Here is a 19,528-nt window from a genome sequence, read left to right as displayed (position 1 = left end):
CTGCGAAAATTGTTCCGGTGCATATTAGCTGAAAGCAGACGAGGAAAAAATGCGTTCTGCTGCTCTGGCCTCGGCACTTTAGCGACACGTTTCGTGGAGCTCCCTGAAAACCTTCCCAAGACGGATGGAGGGAGTTTCATTCACTCCTTGCTGAGGGAAATGTGGTGGAATATAAGCGGATTTGGGTACTACAAAGCTTGCTATGGCCCTTCTGTCCTCCCGCCTTCTTCTTGGTGACTTGGCCCCAAGCTAGCAATAGCCCGGTGTATACCGTAAACCTGTGTGGCGTCCCCTGTCATTAGCACCCACAGAGAACCCTTGCAAGATGTCTCTCTGCCACCTTCGCCTGCATTGCTCGGGTCAACTTTGCCTTCCTCCCGGGCGGGAGAAGCTCCCGCCCACTTCCGCTTGCGGGCCCCGCCTTCCCCCTCCCCCCACTGGGTCCTAGCGCCTGCCCCTCCCTGGCAGTGTCCCGGGCTCCGTCGGCGAGAGCAGCTGCCGCTGACGCCACGGAGCCAACCCAAGTTCGTTAAGGTAGGAAATGCCAGCGGGAAGCCGCGGGGACCCCCGGGCCGCCCCAGCGCGGACGCAGTCCGAGAGGCCTCAGTTTCCCTGTGGGTGCAGAGGACGGATGGAGTTGGCCTGGCGCGAGCAGAGCGGGCGGGGCGGGAGGAGTGCGGCCCCGGGAGGGCGCCGGCGGGCTCCGGCCCAGCGGGTCCTAGAACCCGCCGGCTGTGCCCGCGGGCCGTCTGCTGCGGACTCCTGGGCTCGGCCGGCGCGGCTGCCAGCCTCGCACGGTGCGGGCCTTGGGGGTCCTAGAGCCCGCCATGTTGCGGGCTTTTGTCCCAGGCGCGCGGCCCGCCTCACAAGGTCCCCGGCGCCGGCGGCACCCCTCCCCGGCCGAGGTGCTAGTCGCCCCTCCCGCGGTCCTAGAGAACGCCATCTTGCAGGCCTTTGTCCAGCGTCCGGCCCTTGGCCCATTCATTTGTTCATCTCTCATTCTTCGTTCACTCCTTCCTGACTCGTTCTCCGAGGCCACGTTTTCCCAGCCTTCCGAGACGAGTCAGCCCAGGGATCTGCCCTGCGGGGCTGTCTGGTGGGGGCGCCGACGTGTAGATAGTTGCTGGGAACTGGAGGCGCAGGGTTTCTGCAGCTCTAGGCCCCTTAGCGTGTCTTAGGCCTTAAAGCCCTTCAAACTCCCACGTACCTGAGAGATCCCATTTTACTGATGAGAAAACTGAGGCCCAAAGCGCCGTGGCGTCCTTACCTCTACTGCCTATTAAGCATTCTTGAGGGCACTGAGGAAGGGGGTATTTGAAGGATGCAAAAGAGTTTTTCCCGTGGGAGAAGGTAAGCAAGGGCTCCCGAGGCAGCGAGAACTCCAAGTGGAGATGCATTTAGGTGAGAAAGTTTTGAGAATTGAGGCTGGGGCTTAGTTTGCTGTTGGGAGGGGGACACTGCCGCTGGAGCTGAGGCTGAAAAAGTAGGTTAGGATTAGGTTGTGAACTGACCAGCTTGGAGGCCTAGGAGATGATTAGCCCTCACTTCTGCACGGTTTACAGTTCCCCATTCACCATCTCACCAGGTCTCATGGCCGGTGAGGCCTTATTGATGTCTACTTGTTTACACATGGGGAGACCAAGGTGCAGGGGGGATAAAAAGTAATTCTTTTTTTACCTCATCCCAGCTCACAGGGTCCTAGCCTAAGCTGTCTGGGAATGAAATCAGTGCATCTCTGGCATGTTCAGGCCGCAGGCCTGCATCTCCCTCCTAAGCCAGTAGTGAAGCAAAGACAAGCCTCCCTCACCAGAGCAATGAACCCACTGTAGGATACTGGGTGATATTTGGACCTTGTGAACTTGGAAAGGCAGAGAAATTCAGTTAATAAATAATTGTTTACAGAAATTCTCACAAACTCCTACTATGGAGGAGGCAGAGGCAATAGACGTGGGTTTGAGTTCTGTTTCAGAGGTTGATTCATTCACTTTGTTTTGGGGCATCAGCCACAGTTCTAGGTGTAGAGGATACCAAAAAAATGAAGGTTCCTGGCTCTTTGCCAGCCTAGACCCTGGTGCTGGAGGCAGAGAATTAATAATCCAGCCATAAGATGTGTAAGTGCACCAAAGCAACAATCAGGACAGAAAGCAGAAGTTTGAGAGCCGGACCACCTGGCTTTGAACACTGGTTGTGGCCACGACGTCATGTCTGTGTGCCTCAGTATCCTTGTCTGTAAAATGGCGGAAATAATACTGTTTAATTTAGTCTGTTCAGGCTATGCATAACAACAACAACAAAACCCCACACAGACTTAAGGGGCTTAAACAACAGAAATTTATTTCTCACAGTTCTGGAGGCTGGGAAGTCCAAGATCAAGATGCTGGCCAATTCAGTTCCTGGTGAGGACTCTCTTCCTGGCCTGTAGATATCCACCCTCTTGTTATATCCTCTGTGCATGCGTGCATTCAGTCCATAAGAAATTTCTAGGCAGTTGTGAGGCTTAGCTTGAGGAGTACCCACAAAATGCATAGAATGAGACCTGGCCCGTGGTAAGCTTGCAGGGAATGTTATCTTAATGAGCACCATTTGGGAAACTAAAGAGGAGGAGATAGTGATTAGCGAGAATACAAACAGCATAAAGAAAGGTGGCCAGGAGGGGCGCCTGGGTGGCTCAGTTGGTTAAGCAACTGCCTTCCGCTCAGGTCATGATCCTGGAGTCCCAGGATCGAGTCCCACATCAGGCTCCCTACCCAGCAGGGAGTCTGCTTCTCTCTCTCTGACCCTACCCCCTTAAGCTCTCTCTCTCTCACATAAATAAATAAAATCTTAAAAAAAAAAAAAAAGAAGGAAAAGTGGTCAGGAAAGCCTACTTTGAGGAGGTGACAGGGGGCTGAGGCCCAAATGAAATCAAAGAGATAGCTACACAATGATCTTTGGGGAACAGTGGTCCTGGTGGAGGGAGCCACTAGTACAAAGGCCCTGAGGTGGGAAGGAATTTCGCTTTTTTTTTTTTTTTTTTAAGATTTTATTCATTTATTTGACAGAGAGAGGGAAAGCACAAGCAGGTGGAGGGGCAAAGGGAGAAGCAGGCTTCCCGGTGAGTAGGGAGCCGAATGCGGGGCTCGATCCCAAGACCCTGGGATCATGACCTGAGCCAAAGGCAGATGCTTAACCAATTGAGCCACCCAGGCGCCCCATAGCTCTTTTAGAAAAGAAAGGGAGCCTGTGTGGGTGGAGCCTCGTAAGACCACAAAGAGGAGTGGGAGGTGAGGTAGCCTTCCACATGGAAAAGATACAGGTCTTTGTTCTAGGAGCAGTGGAAAATCTCCTGATTTGGTTCATAAACCTGAAGTAAATACAGACTAGTAGAGAAAGAACCCAGCCCAGGGGCCTGAAGACTTGGATTTGAGTCTGGCCTCTTGACTAGCTTGGTGTCCTTATACAAGTGTTTTCCCTTACGGGGGGGAGGGGGGGTGAATCTCCGTATCTGAAGAGAGGCCTAGTAAAAATGCCTCTCTCCTAGAAGCTTTGTGAAGACCTAAGGATATGTCTTTGGTTCTTTTTGGGGTTTTTTTGTTTTTTAAGATTTTATTTATTTATTCATGAGAGACAGAGAGAGAGAGAGAGAGAGAGAGAGAGGCAGAGGGAGAAGCAGGCTCCCAAGGAGCAGGGAGCCCGATGTGGGACTAGATCCCAGGACTCTGGGATCATGACCTGAGCCGAAGGCAGATGGTTAACCATCTGAGCCACCCAGGCGCCCATGTCTTTGGTTCTTAAGTGTTAAGTGTTGGCTGTCATGACCCCAAGAGCCTGTTTAAAGTACAGATTTCTGAGTCCAGCCCCATACTCTCTGGGTGATTATCCTCACGCAGAGTGTTCACAGACCTGACTTGGGAGAAACATCAGTCTAGAGAGTGGTGGGTGGAAGAGTCCTTGGTAAACCATGAAGTGAGGACCTCATGGTGGGATTTTAGATAGGGGCCTAGCCTACGTGGTCCCCTGCTCTTCATGGAGCTGGGCACCTGCTGCAACCAACCTGGTGCTTCCCTACCTTTTCCCCCAAGGAAGTGCTTTAGGAGGAGAGATGTACACCTCCAGCTCTCTGATTTCTGGTTCACAGATAGGAACACTGAAGCCCAGAGCTTAGAACCCAGGGGTCAGGCCCTCTGAGAGGGACACAGAAACATAAAGGGTGCTGGTTCTGGTCTCAAGGCAGTTCCACAGGGATGAGAGAACATGAAGATGTGGCCTGAACTCTGGGTTCTGGTCAGCGTAGGGCAGGCCCAGGCAGCAGACAAATCTGGGGGGCCCAGACAGCTGATAAAGATCCCAGTAACTCAAGGCAAGTTAAACACCTGAATTCAAGTCCCAGCTGTGAGTCTAGCTTTGTGACCATGGGCTAGTCACTAAACCTCTTGGAACCTCAGTTCATTTGTTTGTAAAATGAGGACAAGAATCTCTATCTCAGGAAGCTGTGAGAGAAATAAGGTAGCACGCTCAGCAAAGTGTCTGGCTCTAAGAAGACTCTCAATAATTGAGGGCAGTTATTCATATAACTCAACCAACACTGTGAAGTAAGTACTATTATTACCTCCATTTTTCAGATGAGAAAATCGAGGTACCATAGCACAAGGTCACAGCTAGGAAGTTAATTAAGGCAAGATTGTAAGCCAGGCAGTTTGGCCTCAGAGATGGGACACTTAACTACAGTGCTACATTGTTTCTCTGGGCCTCAGTTTCCTTCTCTGTAGAAAAGGAATCTATATAATAGAACTCTTCTCGTGGTGTTGACGTGAAGTTTGAGTTAATACATGTAAAGAGCTTAGGATACTGCCTTTTATTTAGCAAGTGCTATAGGAGCTATAATTTTTATTAAAGGGAAACTTTATCAGACTATCCAGAGATGGTCTGGAAAGGAGGTAGTGTGACTGCCTCATCTAGAGATAGGGAAGAATCCGCTGGAATTTCTAGGGGGAATTCAAGCCATGGGGAAGGTTAGGCCTCATGCCCTTTAACTCACCTTCCAGCCCCAGCACTTGGTGGGAAAGGGCGGGGGGGGGGCGGGGGAACGAGCTGAGGTTAGAACAGAGTTGTGTGGGATTGGGTCCAAAAACCATAGGGGAGATGCAGGAAAAGCATCCTGGGGAAGTGGGGCTCAAAGGAAGGATTGGTGGGATTTGTAACAGCCAGGAGGGACCTGGGAGCTTGCATGGTGTGATGCAAGTCATGGAAAGTTACTGAGCAGGGGACAAAGTATGACATGATACTTTATGAAGATTCTGGCTGCCTGTACACAAAGCATATTATGCGTCTAGGGGCAGGGGACTGGGGCAGGGCCACTGGGCATAAGGGCACTGACTCTAAAGATGCAGCCCTTGCCACTTACCCCAAGGGCTCCCCGTGGGTCATAACTTGGAAGCCACCAAACCCTGAGGTATACAGATGAAGAAACAGGCCTAGAAAGGAGCACTAGACTCAGGTCTCCTTCTTCCCAGCCTAGCTTCGGGACCCACCTGGCTCCCTCCCCTGCCTATGGCAGCGTCCTTACCCCCTCACACTGGCCGCCCCCAGCAGCTGCTGCTGAGTACTCCCTAAGTGGATCTGCCCATAATCCTCTTCTTTTCATCCCCTTGGGAGGATGAGCTGGTGTTAAGACTAATGCAGCCATTAATCCTATTTCCTCCCAGCCATGATCCCCAGGAGCAGCTGGGTGGAGGGTGTCCAAGCACTGAATGAGAAAGAAGGGGCCTAACTAGAGCGGGTGCCCCAGGAGGCCAGGCTAAATCAGACATATTATGACTGAGACACTTCTAACTGCTAGCAGTGGCCCAAGCTGCCTTGAGGGTAATGAGTTCCCCATTTCCAGAGCTTTGGGAACATGAGCCCAACAGCAATTCCAGAGCAGAGGGTGGACCAGGATTCCTGCCTGGGGTGGAGTCCCTTCCAGCTGTGCAAGGCCAGAATTGTGTGCAAACAGTTGCTGCCTCTGACTAACCAGAGGGGAAAGACAAAATACATACACTGGGGACCTTTCGCTTCAGACAGACGGTGCCAATTACCAGTTAGCCCACTAATTCTGCCTTCTTCTGGACCTACCTCTGTCTTCCCTGGGCACTTGGCAACCTTCAGGCCAGACCCACATCCAGATAGCCTCTGTGTCTGCAGCCCTGCAGAGGACCCTGTGCCCTGGCACAAGGCCTTAGCCTCTGAGCTGAAGAAGGAAGATGGTGAGATGGATGGAACCTGGGTCTTCTGGGAATGCTACAGCATTTGAAGAAGCCCAGAGGCTGGGGGCATTTTGATGACGCCAACCTCTCTTGGCCCCCCTGAGGTTACCTGGTCCAACTTCTTTCATCAATGAACAGACCAGAGAGGAAACTCGAGGGCAGAGTGTAAGAGCCAGGAATGCTTAGAAGGAAAGATATGGCCATCCCTGGTGAGAGAAATGCAGATAAGACAGAGCCCCCCTTTGAGACCTTAGCAAGGAGAGGCCTTGGAGAACGGCAAAGGCATGTGGCTTGAGTGTAACTTTGCGTCTTTCCTAGAGAAGTTCCGCCCATTGGAGCCATGGAGGTGGAGTCTGCGGAGGCCCGGTCCTCCGCCCCCGCCCCCGCCCCCGGCTACAAGCGTTCGGGTCGCCGCTACAAGTGCCTGTCCTGTACTAAGACATTTCCAAATGCGCCTAGGGCAGCACGTCACGCTGCCACACACGGTCCTGTAGACTGCGCAGAGGAGGTGGCGGAAGCGAAGCTGAAGCCGGAGACAGAACCCAAAGCAGAGGATGCTGGCGGGGACAAGGTGTCAGGTGCATCGGCTAAGCCTCGGCCTTACGCATGCCCGCTGTGCCCCAAGGCCTACAAGACGGCACCCGAGCTGCGCAGTCACGGCCGCAGCCACACTGGTGAAAAGCCCTTCCCTTGCCCCGAGTGTGGCCGCCGCTTCATGCAGCCCGTGTGCCTGCGCGTGCACCTGGCCTCGCACGCTGGCGAGCTGCCCTTCCGCTGCGCTCACTGCCCCAAGGCCTACGGCGCGCTCTCCAAGCTCAAGATTCACCAGCGTGGTCACACAGGCGAGCGGCCTTACGCTTGCGCCGACTGCGGCAAGAGCTTCGCCGACCCTTCGGTGTTCCGCAAACACCGGCGCACGCACGCGGGCCTGCGGCCATACGGCTGCGAGCGCTGCGGCAAGGCTTACGCGGAGCTCAAGGACCTGCGCAACCACGAGCGGTGAGGGCGTTGTGCTGTGGGTGATCCCGGCTGGGAAGAGCTTCGGGAAGAGCCGGCCAATGGGGCGGAGGTGGGGCAAGGCTGCCCTGTGACCAATGGGAACAGGGGTTGAGTCTCACAGAGTGAAAAGAGCCAATGGAAGGTGAGGGGGGCGGGGCTGCAGGGAGAGCCGAGTGAAAGAACGCGAGAAGCGGGTGCCCCAGCTTGGGCGGGGGGCGGGGCAGACTGTGTTGGAAGCCAGCCCTGGAGGATTCTGCGGGGATCTAACTGGCCTGGGTCCCTGGACAGCTGGATAGGGGGCAGGGCCGGAAGTCGTGCCACCCAGAGGATCTCTGGTGGAGGCCCGTAGGTGGGAGTGGAGCCTGGCCTTTGGTCTGCAGAGAGGGGGTCTTATCTGGGATCTAGACACCCAGCCTGAAGGTTTCTGACTCCGGGGGTGCAGCCCTGTGTTCCCCGAGGATGTTAGGAGCCCCTACTGTACAGGGCAGACAGGCAGCAGGGGTCAGGTGATAGGCCTGCCACCTTCACGTCCGGTCCTCCGTCCTCCACAGGTCCCACACCGGTGAGCGCCCCTTCCTCTGCTCAGAGTGTGGCAAGAGCTTCTCCCGCTCATCCTCGCTCACGTGCCACCAGCGCATCCATGCGGCTCAGAAGCCCTATCGCTGTCCAGCCTGTGGCAAGGGCTTCACGCAGCTCAGCTCCTACCAGAGCCACGAGCGCACCCACTCCGGCGAGAAGCCCTTCCTGTGCCCGCGTTGCGGCCGCATGTTCTCCGACCCCTCGAGCTTCCGGCGCCACCAGCGGGCGCACGAGGGCGTGAAGCCTTATCGCTGCGAGAAGTGCGGCAAAGACTTTCGGCAGCCCGCAGACCTGGCCATGCACCGGCGGGTGCACACGGGTGACCGGCCGTTCAAGTGCCTGCAGTGTGACAAGACGTTTGTGGCGTCTTGGGACCTCAAGCGCCATGCGTTGGTGCACTCGGGCCAGCGGCCCTTCCGCTGTGAGGAGTGTGGGCGAGCCTTCGCCGAGCGAGCCAGTCTCACTAAGCACAGCCGGGTGCACTCGGGCGAGCGTCCCTTCCACTGTAACGCCTGCGGGAAGTCCTTCGTGGTATCATCAAGCCTGAGGAAGCATGAGCGGACCCATCGAAGTAGCGAGGCCGCAGGGGCGCCCCCACAGCAGGAGCTGGTAGTGGGGCTGGCACTGCCAGTCAGCGTGGCAGGCGAGGGCCCCGCGGCCCCGGCAGCAGGTGCAGGGCTAGGGGACCCCCCAGCAGGGCTGCTGGGGCTGCCCCCGGAATCAGGTGGTGTGATGGCCACCCAGTGGCAAGTGGTGGGCATGACGGTGGAACATGTGGAGTGCCAAGATGCTGGGGTTGGGGAGGCTCCTGGTCCCTTGGGGGGAGCAGGCGAGGTGGGGGGCGAGGAGAATGATGAGAAGCCACCGCAATTTGTGTGCCGGGAGTGCAAGGAGACGTTCTCCACGCTGACGTTGCTGCGACGGCATGAGCGCTCACACCCAGAGCTCCGGCCCTTTCCCTGCACCCAGTGCGGCAAGAGCTTCTCTGACCGGGCAGGGCTTCGCAAACACAGCCGCACCCACAGCTCTGTGCGCCCCTACACCTGCTCCCACTGCCCCAAGGCCTTCTTGAGTGCCAGCGACCTGCGCAAGCACGAGCGCACCCACCCTGTGCCCATCGGGACCCCCACGCCCCTCGAGCCCCTTGTGGCTTTGCTAGGAATGCCTGAAGAGGGACCCGCGTGAGGCCCATCGCCCCCTCCACCTCACTCCCAAGAGCCCAGACCTCACAGGGTGTCTCCTGAACCTCTCTGCCCCAGCTCACTCTTTAGACTCCAGATCCCTGCCCCCCACCCCAGGCAGCTAGCTCTCCTTGCCAACAAAGAGCTGGGGACAATGGAGGCGGGCAGCGCTGTTGAGAGACACGTGTGGTTCTGAGTAACACTCATTAAAGCATTTCACTTTGATACTGGGCTGTCTTCTGTTTTTTGGTTGGGGGAAAGGGAGTGGGAGTTTGGGCATGGGGTAAGGTTCAGTGGAGACCCCTAGATTGACAGATTAGAAACTAGAAGGGTCTTTGGCTGCATTGTTTCCCAATGTATATTTTCAGAATGTCCTGACAAAGAGTTCCCTGGTCAAGGAAGTACAGGAAATTCCCTATGCTCTTCTTGGGGATTGTTGGTGATCAAAAGTGTATTAAAGTCATTGATAAGTCCAACAATGAACAAATCTATTTATCTTTGTTTAGCCCATCGTGGAAACCTTTTATTGAGTAGTTCTATCCTTTTACAGATAATACACTGAGGTCCAAAATTAGAATATTTCCCGCATACTGCAATAACAAACTAGAAAACCCACTTGGGGGACAAAGGAGTTCCATTCATAGTAACAACAAAACCCATAAACTATGAAGAAGTAAACCTCACAAGAAACATGCAAAACATATATGAAAAACATGGTATCATCCTGAAGGTTCTAAACCCTAACTGAATGGAGACATACCATGTACCTGAATGGAAAGACATTAAAAATGTTGATTCTTCCTAGTTTAATCCTTAGATTCATTGTCATCCAAAAAGGTTTTTTGTTGCTTTTAAAGATTATTTATTTATTTATTATTTTAGAGAGGGCGTGCGTGAGTGGGGAGGGGGCAGAGCGGCAGAGAGAGAGGAGAGAATCTCCAGCCGACTCCACACTGAGCATGAAGACTGACTTGGGGCTCGATCCCTGAGATTGTGACCGGAACCTAAATCAAGAGCTGTAGGCTTAACAGACTAAGCCACCCAGGCACCCCCAAAAAGGTTTGTGGTTTTTTTTTTATAGGAAAGTTACAGCAGTATGGAATTTTCTTTTTTCTTTTTTAAGATTTTATTTATTTATTTGAGAGAGAGAGAATGAGAGATAGAGAGCACGAGAGGGAAGAAGGTCAGAGGGAGAAGCAGATGCCCTGCTGAGCAGGGAGCCCGATGTGGGACTCGATCCCTGGACTCCAGGATCATGACATGAGCCGAAGGCAGTCGCTTAACCAACTGAGCCACCCAGGCGCCCCCCAAAAAGGTTTTTAACACAACTTAAAAACCCAAAATTCTATGTAATACATGTTTGAGGTGATATATTTGATATACTAGATAAACAGCAATGCACTGAAGTTAAAATAAGTTATTGGCACAAGAATCCATTAGCCAATGGAGTGGGGGAGAAAGGTTTAGAAACTGCCCTATTTCTGGGAATTTAGTTTACGATAAATGTGATTATTTAAATCAGTGGAGAAAGATAGGCTGTTAAATTATAGTCATATCCATATTCTGAAAGGCTACACAACTTTTTAAAGAAAAAAAAGGCCCATGTTTAATGTGAATTGGTATAACCTTTTGGGAAGATGATTTTTTTTAAGATTTTATTTATTTATTTGACAGAGAGAGAGAGAGTGAGAGCAGGAACACAAGCAGGGGGAGTGGGAGAGGGAGAAGCAGGCTTCCTGCCGAGCAGGGAGCCCGATGTGGGACTCGATCCCAGGACCCTGGGATCATGACCTGAGCCGGAGGCAGACGCTTAACGACTGAGCCACCCAGGCACCTGGGAAGATGATTTGATCATGTTTATTAAAAAGTTAAATGCGTATACCCTAGGACTTGGCAAGCATGCGTCAAAGAATTACACCACAGAGTTCTTTTTCCACTTCCATGTTCCATGGCAAAATCGAAGATAAGAATGTTCAGTGCAGGGGCGCCTGGGTGGCTCAGTTAAGCGTCTGCCTTCAGCTCAGGTCATGATCCCGGGGTCCTGGGGTCGAGCCCTGCATCGGGCTCCCTGCTCCGCGGGAAGCCTGCTTCTCCCTCTCCCATTCCCCCTGCTTGTGTTCCCTCTCTCGCTGTCTCTCTCTGTCAAATAAATAAATAAAATCTTTAAAAAAAAAAAAAAAAGAATGTTCAGTGCAGCAAAATTTGTGATAACCAGGAATACCCTAAATGTCCATTAGCGAAGGACTAATTAAATAAGGCTAGCTGCTGTAAAATATATGATGCAGCTATTTTTTTAAAAATGAGGCTTATTAACCCATGTTGTTGAAAGATATCCCAAAAATATGTCAAGTGAAAAAAATAAAGTGCAAGGCAGTGTGATTAGTATGGGCTTAATTACATCTTAGTAGCTCAAATTCCTCTAGAATATTCTTAGAAGGATACTCAAGAACTGATGCTGGATTATAAAGTCCAGCCACTAGGGCCTTCCTGATTTATAAGCCAAAATGAATCCAAAGATCAGAGTGAACCAGATCCCCCTTTCCATGCTCTTATCTCTAGACTTGCTCTTACCAACTCCAGACCAAGCTGGCAGCCTCAGGAAGTAACCATTGGGCAGCCCCTCTCCAGGCCCACAGGCCAGTCATAGGGGACTTTGCAGCTGGCAATGTCAGGACTGTGAACCCCAGTAGCTCCAGAACAGAAGTATCAAGTATTCCCTTGACGTCAGGGACCTCACTCACAGTTGCCGTGCCCGGTCCTCAGACATTAGCTTTAGAAAGCGTTCTTATTCCTGCATTCCATTGCAGGACAAGGGGGCCCCATGGCAACAGCAGGGAGCAGGGTGTCGTGGCTGCAGGAAGAGACACCAGTTTGGCCAAGGACACTCACTGCCCAAAGCAGGACAAGCACTGACCCCAGGCTTTCTGCCTGTCCAGGCTGGAACCAAAGACTGACAGGGTCCAGGAAAGAAACAGACTGGACTGGGGTTTTGGTTACTACTAACTTGCTTTGTGACCTTGAGCAAGATCCATATACCCTAATTAATCAATAGATACCCATGGTATCTATCTACAATGAAGGATGAAGTGGGTCCCATGGATGTTTAGAAGGAATCCACAGCCTCTGTTCCCTTTCTCAGACCAGACAGTGCACCCATGCCTTGGTTCCCTTTCTCTGCTACCCCAGGCATCCTATACCCCAGTTCCTGCTCCTTAAGGACTCAGATGGTCTGACTTTTCTAAAAAATTATTTTAACAGCTTTATTAAGATAATACTTACATGCCATAAAATTAATCTATTTAAAATATCCAATTCAGTGGTTTTTAGTATATTCACAGGGTTATCGAGCAATCTAATTTTTTTTTTAAAGATTTTATTTATTTGACAGAGAGAGACACAGCGAGAGAAGGAACACAAGCAGGGGGAGCAGGAGAGGGAGAAGCAGGCTTCCCGCCGAGCAGGGAGCCCAGTGCGGGGCTCGATCCAGGACCCTGGGATCATGACCTGAGCCGAAGGCAGACGCTGAGCCACCCAGGCGCCCCTCGAGCAATCTAATTTTAGAGTAGTTTCACCTGCTTGAAAGAAACTCCACACCCATTAGCTGTCACTCCCTATTGTCCCCGACCCCATTTCCTTTCCCTCAGCCCTGGTCAATCACTAATCTACTTTCTATCTTTCTGGAGTTGCCTCTTGTGGACAATTCGTGCAAACAGAATCATACAATATGTGGTCTTTGTAACTGGCCTCTTTCACTTCCCACAACGTTCTCAAGGTTCAGCCATGCTGTAGCACGTGTCAGTACTCATTCCTCTTCACTGCTGAATAATATTCCATTGTATAGAGATACGTGTTTTTCACTTATTTTTTATTTATTTATTTTTTTGAGAGACAGGGAGAAGAAGAACCTTAAGCAGGTTCCATGCCCAGTGCAAGAGCCCAACGAGGGGCTTGATTTCACAACCCTGAGATCACGACTTGAACCAAAGTCAAGAGTCCCACACTTAACCAACTGAGCCATCCAGGCACCCCATGGAGATACATGTTCTAATCCGTTCATCACTTGATGCACATTTGGGTTTCCATTGTTTGTCTACTATGAATAATGCTGCTATGAACATTCATGTACAAGTTTTTATGTGGACATGTTTTTCTTATTTATTTATTTATTTACTTACTTACTTATTTACTTATTTGTCAGAGAGAGAGAGAGTGCACACAAGCTGTGGGAGAAGCAGGCTCCCCGCAGAGCAGGGAGCCCGATGTAGGACTCGATCCCAGGACCCTGGGTTCATGACCTGAGCTGAAGGTCATTAGCTTTTTTTTTTTTAAAGATTTTATTTATTTATTTGAGAGAGAGAATGAGATAGAGAGAGAGCATGAGAGGGGAGAGGGTCAGAGGGAGAAGCAGACTCCCTGCTGAGCAGGGAGCTCGATGTGGGACTCGATCCCGGGACTCCAGGATCATGACCTGAGCCGAAGGCAGTCGCTTAACCAACTGAGCCACCCAGGCGCCCTGAAGGTCATTAGCTTAACCGACTGAGCCACCCAGGTGTTCCTGGACATGGACATGTGTTTCAATTCTCTTGTTTGAAGAACTGTCAGAATGTTTTCTAAAGTGGCTGCACCATTTTACATTCCCACCAACAGGGTATGACTGTTCCAATTTCTTCATACCTTTACCAACAGCTCCTATTCTCTTTTTATTATTGCCATCCTAGTGGGTGTGAATTTGTGGTTGTGATTTGCATTCCCTTGATGTAGACCAATGTTGAACATCTTTTTGTGTGCTTATTGGCCATTTGTACATCATCTTTGGATAAATGTCTTTTCAAGTTCTTTACCCATTTTTTAATTGGACTATTTGACTTTTTGCTGTGGAGTGGCAAAAATGTTTCTATATGCTAGATAGAAGTTTCCTATGATTTGCAAAAATTCTCTCTCATTGTGTGGATTGTCCTTGTACTTTCTGGGTGCCCTCTGAAGCACAAAAGTTTTCGATTTTGAGAATATCTCATTTATCTATTTTGTTCTTTAGTTGCTTGTGCTTTGTGAGCCATACATAAGAAACCATTTCCTAATCTAAGTTCATGAAGATTTGTGCCTGTTTTTATCTAGAGTGTTAGAGTGTTAGAAACATAAAGTTTACAACCTAGTTATAAACTTATAAGCTTAAAATTTAGAAAACTTTTGGGGCACCTGGGTGGCTGAGTCGGTTAGAAACATAAAGTTTACAACCTAGTTATAAACTTATAAGCTTAAAATTTAGAAAACTTTTGGGGCACCTGGGTGGCTGAGTCGGTTAAACATCCAACTCTTGATTTTGCCTCAGGTCATGATCTCAGGGTCCTGGGATGGAGCCCTGCAACTGGCTCCACACTCAGCAGGGAATCTGCTTGAGGATTCTCTCCCTCTCCCTCTGCCCCTCCCCGCCAGCCCCATGTGCTCTCTCTCTCTCTCTCTCTCTCTCTAAAAATAAATAAATCCTTTTTAAAAATTTATAAAAATTTTTTTTGTAGGGGCGCCTGGGTGGCTCAGATGGTTAAGCGTCTGCCTTCGGCTCAGGTCATGATCGCAGGGTCCTGGGATCAAGTCCCGCATCGGGCTCCCTGCTCCCTGGGAGCCTGCTTCTCCCTCTGCCTCTCTCTCTTTCTCTCTGTCTCTCATGAATAAGTAAATAAAATGTTTAAAAAAAGTTTTTTTGTAAACTGTAATTGTTTTATAGCTAAAAGCTCTTATATTTGGATCTTGGATCCATTTTGAGCTAATCTTTGTATGTGTTTGAGAGAGGGGTCTGATTTCACTCTTTTGCACATGCATATCCCATTATCCTAGCACTATTAGTTAAAAAGAATGTTCTTTCTCCATTGAATTCTCTTGATACCCTTGTTGAAAATAAACTAACTGTACACATCGTTTATCTCTAGAATCTCAATTGTATTCCATGAAGATATACATAGCTATCTATCTATCATCATCTATCTCTTTACTTCCTTTATGCTAGTACCACACTATTTTGCTTATTGTAACTTTGTAGTAAGTTTTATCGAGACCCGTGATTCCTCCAACTTATTCCTCTATTTCAAGTTTTTCTGGATTCCTTGCATTTCCATATGAATTTTAGGATCTGCTTGCCAATTTTTGCGAAAAATAAAAAGAAGCTAGGATTTTGATGGGGATTGCATTGAATCTATAGATCAATTTGAGAAGTATTGCCATCTTAACAATATTAAATCTTCTGACCCATGAATTTGGGATTTAAAAAATCTATTTAGGGATGCCTGGGTCAGCTGGTTAAGTATCTGTCTCCGGCTCAGGTCATGATCTCAGGGTCCTGTGATCGAGCCATGGGTCCAGCTCCCTGCTCAGCAGGGAGTGTGCTTCTCCCTCTCCCTCTGTCCCTGCACCATACCCTGCTCGTGCTCTCTTTCTCTCTCTCAAATAAATAAATAAAATCTTTAAAAAATATTCAGAATTACATTAATTGAAGTATGCCTGGCTGGCTCAGTTGGAAGATCATTCAACTCTTGATCTCAGGGTCATGAGTTTGAGCCCCACATTGGGTGTAGAGGTTACATAAAAGTAAAAAATTACATTAATTGATTTTTGGATGTTAAACCAACCTTGCATTCCTGAGAAAAATCCCACTTGGTAATGCTGTATAATAATTTTTATATATTGCTAGATTTGGTTTGTTAGTATTTCGTTGAGGATTTTTGTAAGAAATACACCTGTAGTTTTCTTTTCTTGTGATGTCTTTGTCCAGTTTTATTATCTGGATAATGTCCGGTCTAACTCCTGACCTTCACTTTTCTTCCACCCTAACTTCCTTTACCTCCCTGGCTCTCTAGCAGGACTGTCCCAGGTAGTGAGTACATCCTGGGAATGCCATATCATAGGCCCTGCTGCTGGAGCAGCAGCTGGTATCCCTTCTCAGTCTGTACTATAGACTACAGTCATCACCCCCTACCCAGCCAAATGGCTGGATAAATTACGGGCTTCTCACAGGAGAATGCTCCAGGACCAGGGCTGAGGATGAGATAGGGGAAGGCAGCAAGCTTTCTGGGCAGGGCAGTGATTCTGAATTCAACCAAGATTTGGAGGCCAGTTCTCAATTATCTACACATAGTCCCCTCTCAACAGAAATCCCTCCACTTGGACCCTGACTTCCTTTCAGTCCCTATCCCTGCTCTGACCTCATCTACCTACTCCTACTCAGCAGGCTCCAGCAAACAAATTTGTTTCTTCCCAGGCTTGGGGCCTTTGCACTTGCTCCTCCCTGGGGATGGAACACACTGCCCCAGATTTGCCCATCCATGATGCTCTTTCTCCTCATTCAAGTCTCAGCTCCAGTCATACTGTATTAGGTTTCTATTCCTGCATATTAAATAACCACAAACTTAGCATCTTAAAAACAACACCCATTTTTTAAGATTTATTTGTTTATTTGAGAGAGAGAGCACACCAGCAGGGGGCAGAGGGAGAAATAGACTCCCCACTGAGCATGATCCCAGCACCGAGATCATGACCTGAGCTGAAATCAAGAGTCGGATGCTTAACCTACTGAGCCACCCAGGCGCCCCACCCATTTCTTATTTCATAGTTCTATAGGTCAGAAGTCCAGGCTGACTCAGCTGGGTCCTCTACTTAGGGTCTCACAAAACTGTCGTCAAGGTCTTGGCCAGTCTGGGTTCTTATTTGGAGGCTCTCGCAAAGAGTCCACTTCCAGACTTAACGAGGTTATTAACGGAATTCAGTCCCATTTGGCTGTAGAAATCAGGTCCCTGTTTTCTTTGCTGGCTGTCATTCAGAGGTTGATCTCAGCTTCTAAAGGCCATCTACATTCCTTGGCTGGGATCCCTTCAAAACTGGCAATGGCACATCAAATCCTCCTCTTTCAAATTTCTCTGACTTCTGTCTTCCTCTTCTGTTGCTAGCTGGAGAAGCTTCTCTGCTTTTCAGAGTTCATGTAATCACATTGGGTCCACCTGAATAATTCAGGATACTCTCCCTATCTTAAGGTCAACCAATTAGTAAACTTTTTTTTTTAAGATTTTATTTATTTATTTGACAGAGAGAAACACAGAAAGAGAGGGAACACCAGAGGGAGTGGGAGAGGGAGAAGCAGGCCTCCCGCGGAGCAGGGAGCCCAATGTGGGACTCGATCCCAGGACCCTGGAATCATGACCTGAGCCGAAGGCAGTCGCTTAACGACTGAGCCACCCAGGTGCCCCAACCAATTAGTAAACTTAATTACATGTGCAAAGTCCCTTCTGTCATGTAAGGTAACATATTCATAGAGATTAGGGCACGTAATCTTTGGCAGCCATTACTCTCCTTACTACAGTTCACCCTCTAGCCCTCAAAGATTTGTCTGTTCCACATGCAAAATACATTCACTTCCTCCCAAAGTCCCTAAAAGTCTCATCCCATTACAGCATCAAGTCAGAGCCCAAAAAAAATCTCATACAAATCTTATCAAGTCCAAAGTCCTGAATCTCATTACCTAAAAGTAGATGCAGATGAGGCTCTGGGTGTAATCCTTCCTAGAGCACAATTCCTGCCATTTTTGGACCTATGAAACTAAACGAGTCGTGTATTCCCAATGTGCAAAGGTGGGACATGCATAGGATAATAGTTATAGACATTCTGGTTCAAAATGGGGAGAAATGGAAGGTAAAAAGGAGTCACTGATCCAAAGCAATTCCAAAATCCAGCTGAGCAAATTCCCTTAGGTTTCCAGTTCTAGAAGGAATCCTCCTCCATGGCTCTGTTCTGCCCTGAGCTCTCAGGTCTGTCCTTTGGATTAGTCACCTTCTCTAAGAAGCCATTCCTGACTACCTATTAGGACAGCCATCTCCAACCCCTTGCCATTTTTTGTCATGCATGTCATGGTTTGGGAATATCTTAGTTATTTCTTTACTTGTCCTTTCCACTAAAATAAAAACTCCATGAAAGGCAGAGACCTTGTCTGTATTTTCACCTCTATTTCTCCAGCACTTTCCATAATATCAGGTACATAACTCTTGCTCAATATTTTATGAATAAATGAATGAATGACTTAAATGTGGAATGGGGTGGTATGGTAGGCGAAACAATGGCCCCCTAACCATGTCCACATCCTAATCCCTGGAACCTCAGAATGTTGTCTTAGATGACAAAAGGGACTTTGCAGATGTAATTAGGAATTGTAAAATGGGAGATTATCCTGGAGTATCTGGATGGGCTCAAAGTAATCAGAAGCATCCTTATAAGAGGGAGACAGGAAGGTCAGAATCAGAGCAGAAGGTGATGTGACAGCGGAAGCTGAGCATGGAAAATGTTCTTTGAAGTGGAGGATGAGGCCACTAGTCAAGGATGCAGGCATCCAACAGAAGCTGAAAAAGGCAAGCAGGGCGCCTGGGTGGCTCAGTTGGTTAAGCGACTGCTTTCGGCTCAGGTCATGATCCTGGGGTCCCGGGATCGAGTCCCGCATCGGGCTCCCTGCTCAGCGGGGAGTCTGCTTCTCCCTCTGACCCTCTTCCCTCTCGTGCTCTCTCTCATTCTCTCTCTCTCTCTCAAATAAATAAAATCTTAAAAAAAAAAAAAAAAAGGCAAGCAAACAGTTCCTCCAGAAGGAGCCAGCCCTGCCAACTCCTTGACTTTAGCCCAGTGAAACTAATTTTGGATTTCTGATCTCCGGAGCTGTAAAAGCATAAATGCGTGTTGTTTTAAGCCACTACGTTTGTAGTACTTTGTAACAGGAGTAATAGGACATTAATACAATTGGGATGGGTTAACACGGGTAGTGTGGGGCTGTGACTGCTGATGGTCCCCCAATATTCATCCTTCCAAGGTTAGCTTGTTTCCTGGGAGTAGTTGCCCAGGTCCCCTAGAACTTTTATCCGGACAAAAAGCTTGCCCAGGGTGAAGATTGTATTTCTTGGCCATGTGACTACATTCTGGTCAATAGGATTACAGCAGAAATTCTCAGTGCAACTTCTGCAATTTAGGGTAAAGAATAAGCCACCCCCTTGACTTTTCTGCTTCACAAGGGCTAAACTGTGGAAGTGGTGAGGGACCATCTTAGACCATGTGGGTGAGGGCAATATCCCAGGGATGGAACGAAAACAAGATAAATAAAAGAATTTATTATTGGGGCGCCTGGGTGGCTCAGTTGGTTAAGCGTCTGCCTTTGGCTCAGGTCATGATCCCAGGGTCCTGGGATCGAGCCCCACATTGGGCTCCTTGCTAAGCTGGGCGTCTGCTTCTCCTTCTCCCTCTGCCCGCCACTCCCCCTGCTTGCGCTCTCTCTCTGTCAAATAAATAAAACCTTTAAAAATTTTTATTATTATTCATTGGTCCTGATGACTTCATGCAAAGACCCACCATACTAATTTGGACTTTTGTATAAGAGAGAAATAAACTCCTGCCTTGTGTAAGCCATGGTTAGTTTGGGTCTCTCTTTCATGCAGATGTACCCATAGGCAAAAATACAGAATTTCCACTTATTATCCATCATGTTGGGGCTTCTTGGAAGGGCAGACATCCATGCAATTAAGGCAAGTT

At 49.2% G+C, this 19,528-nt stretch overlaps 1 protein-coding gene across 3 annotated transcripts; it reads left to right on the top strand.

Moving 5' to 3' along the window:
- The first annotated feature begins 24 nt into the window (after positions 1–24).
- On the top strand, positions 25–9,197 carry ZNF668 (zinc finger protein 668). 3 transcript variants are annotated; one of them, XM_027612843.2, is made up of 3 exons: positions 25–185; positions 6,127–7,223; positions 7,775–9,197. In XM_027612843.2, the coding sequence occupies exons 2-3, from the start codon at positions 6,565–6,567 to the stop codon at positions 8,985–8,987; spliced, it is 1,872 nt and encodes a 623-aa protein (XP_027468644.2). In that variant the 5' UTR covers positions 25–185; positions 6,127–6,564; the 3' UTR covers positions 8,988–9,197. The 3 variants fall into 3 exon arrangements, with proteins under 3 accessions (XP_027468644.2, XP_027468645.2, XP_035578313.1); XM_027612844.2 differs by lacking the exon at positions 25–185 and adding an exon at positions 425–534 and having other exon boundaries at positions 6,543–7,223; XM_035722420.1 differs by lacking the exon at positions 25–185 and adding an exon at positions 1,110–2,396 and having other exon boundaries at positions 6,543–7,223.
- The last annotated feature ends 10,331 nt before the right edge of the window (positions 9,198–19,528 follow it).

This window comes from Zalophus californianus, chromosome 10 (genome assembly GCF_009762305.2).
Source record: "Zalophus californianus isolate mZalCal1 chromosome 10, mZalCal1.pri.v2, whole genome shotgun sequence".
NCBI classification, from domain to species: Eukaryota; Metazoa; Chordata; class Mammalia; order Carnivora; family Otariidae; genus Zalophus; species Zalophus californianus.
Note: the sequence above shows the minus strand (reverse complement) of the source record. Positions and strands in the feature narration are given on the sequence as shown.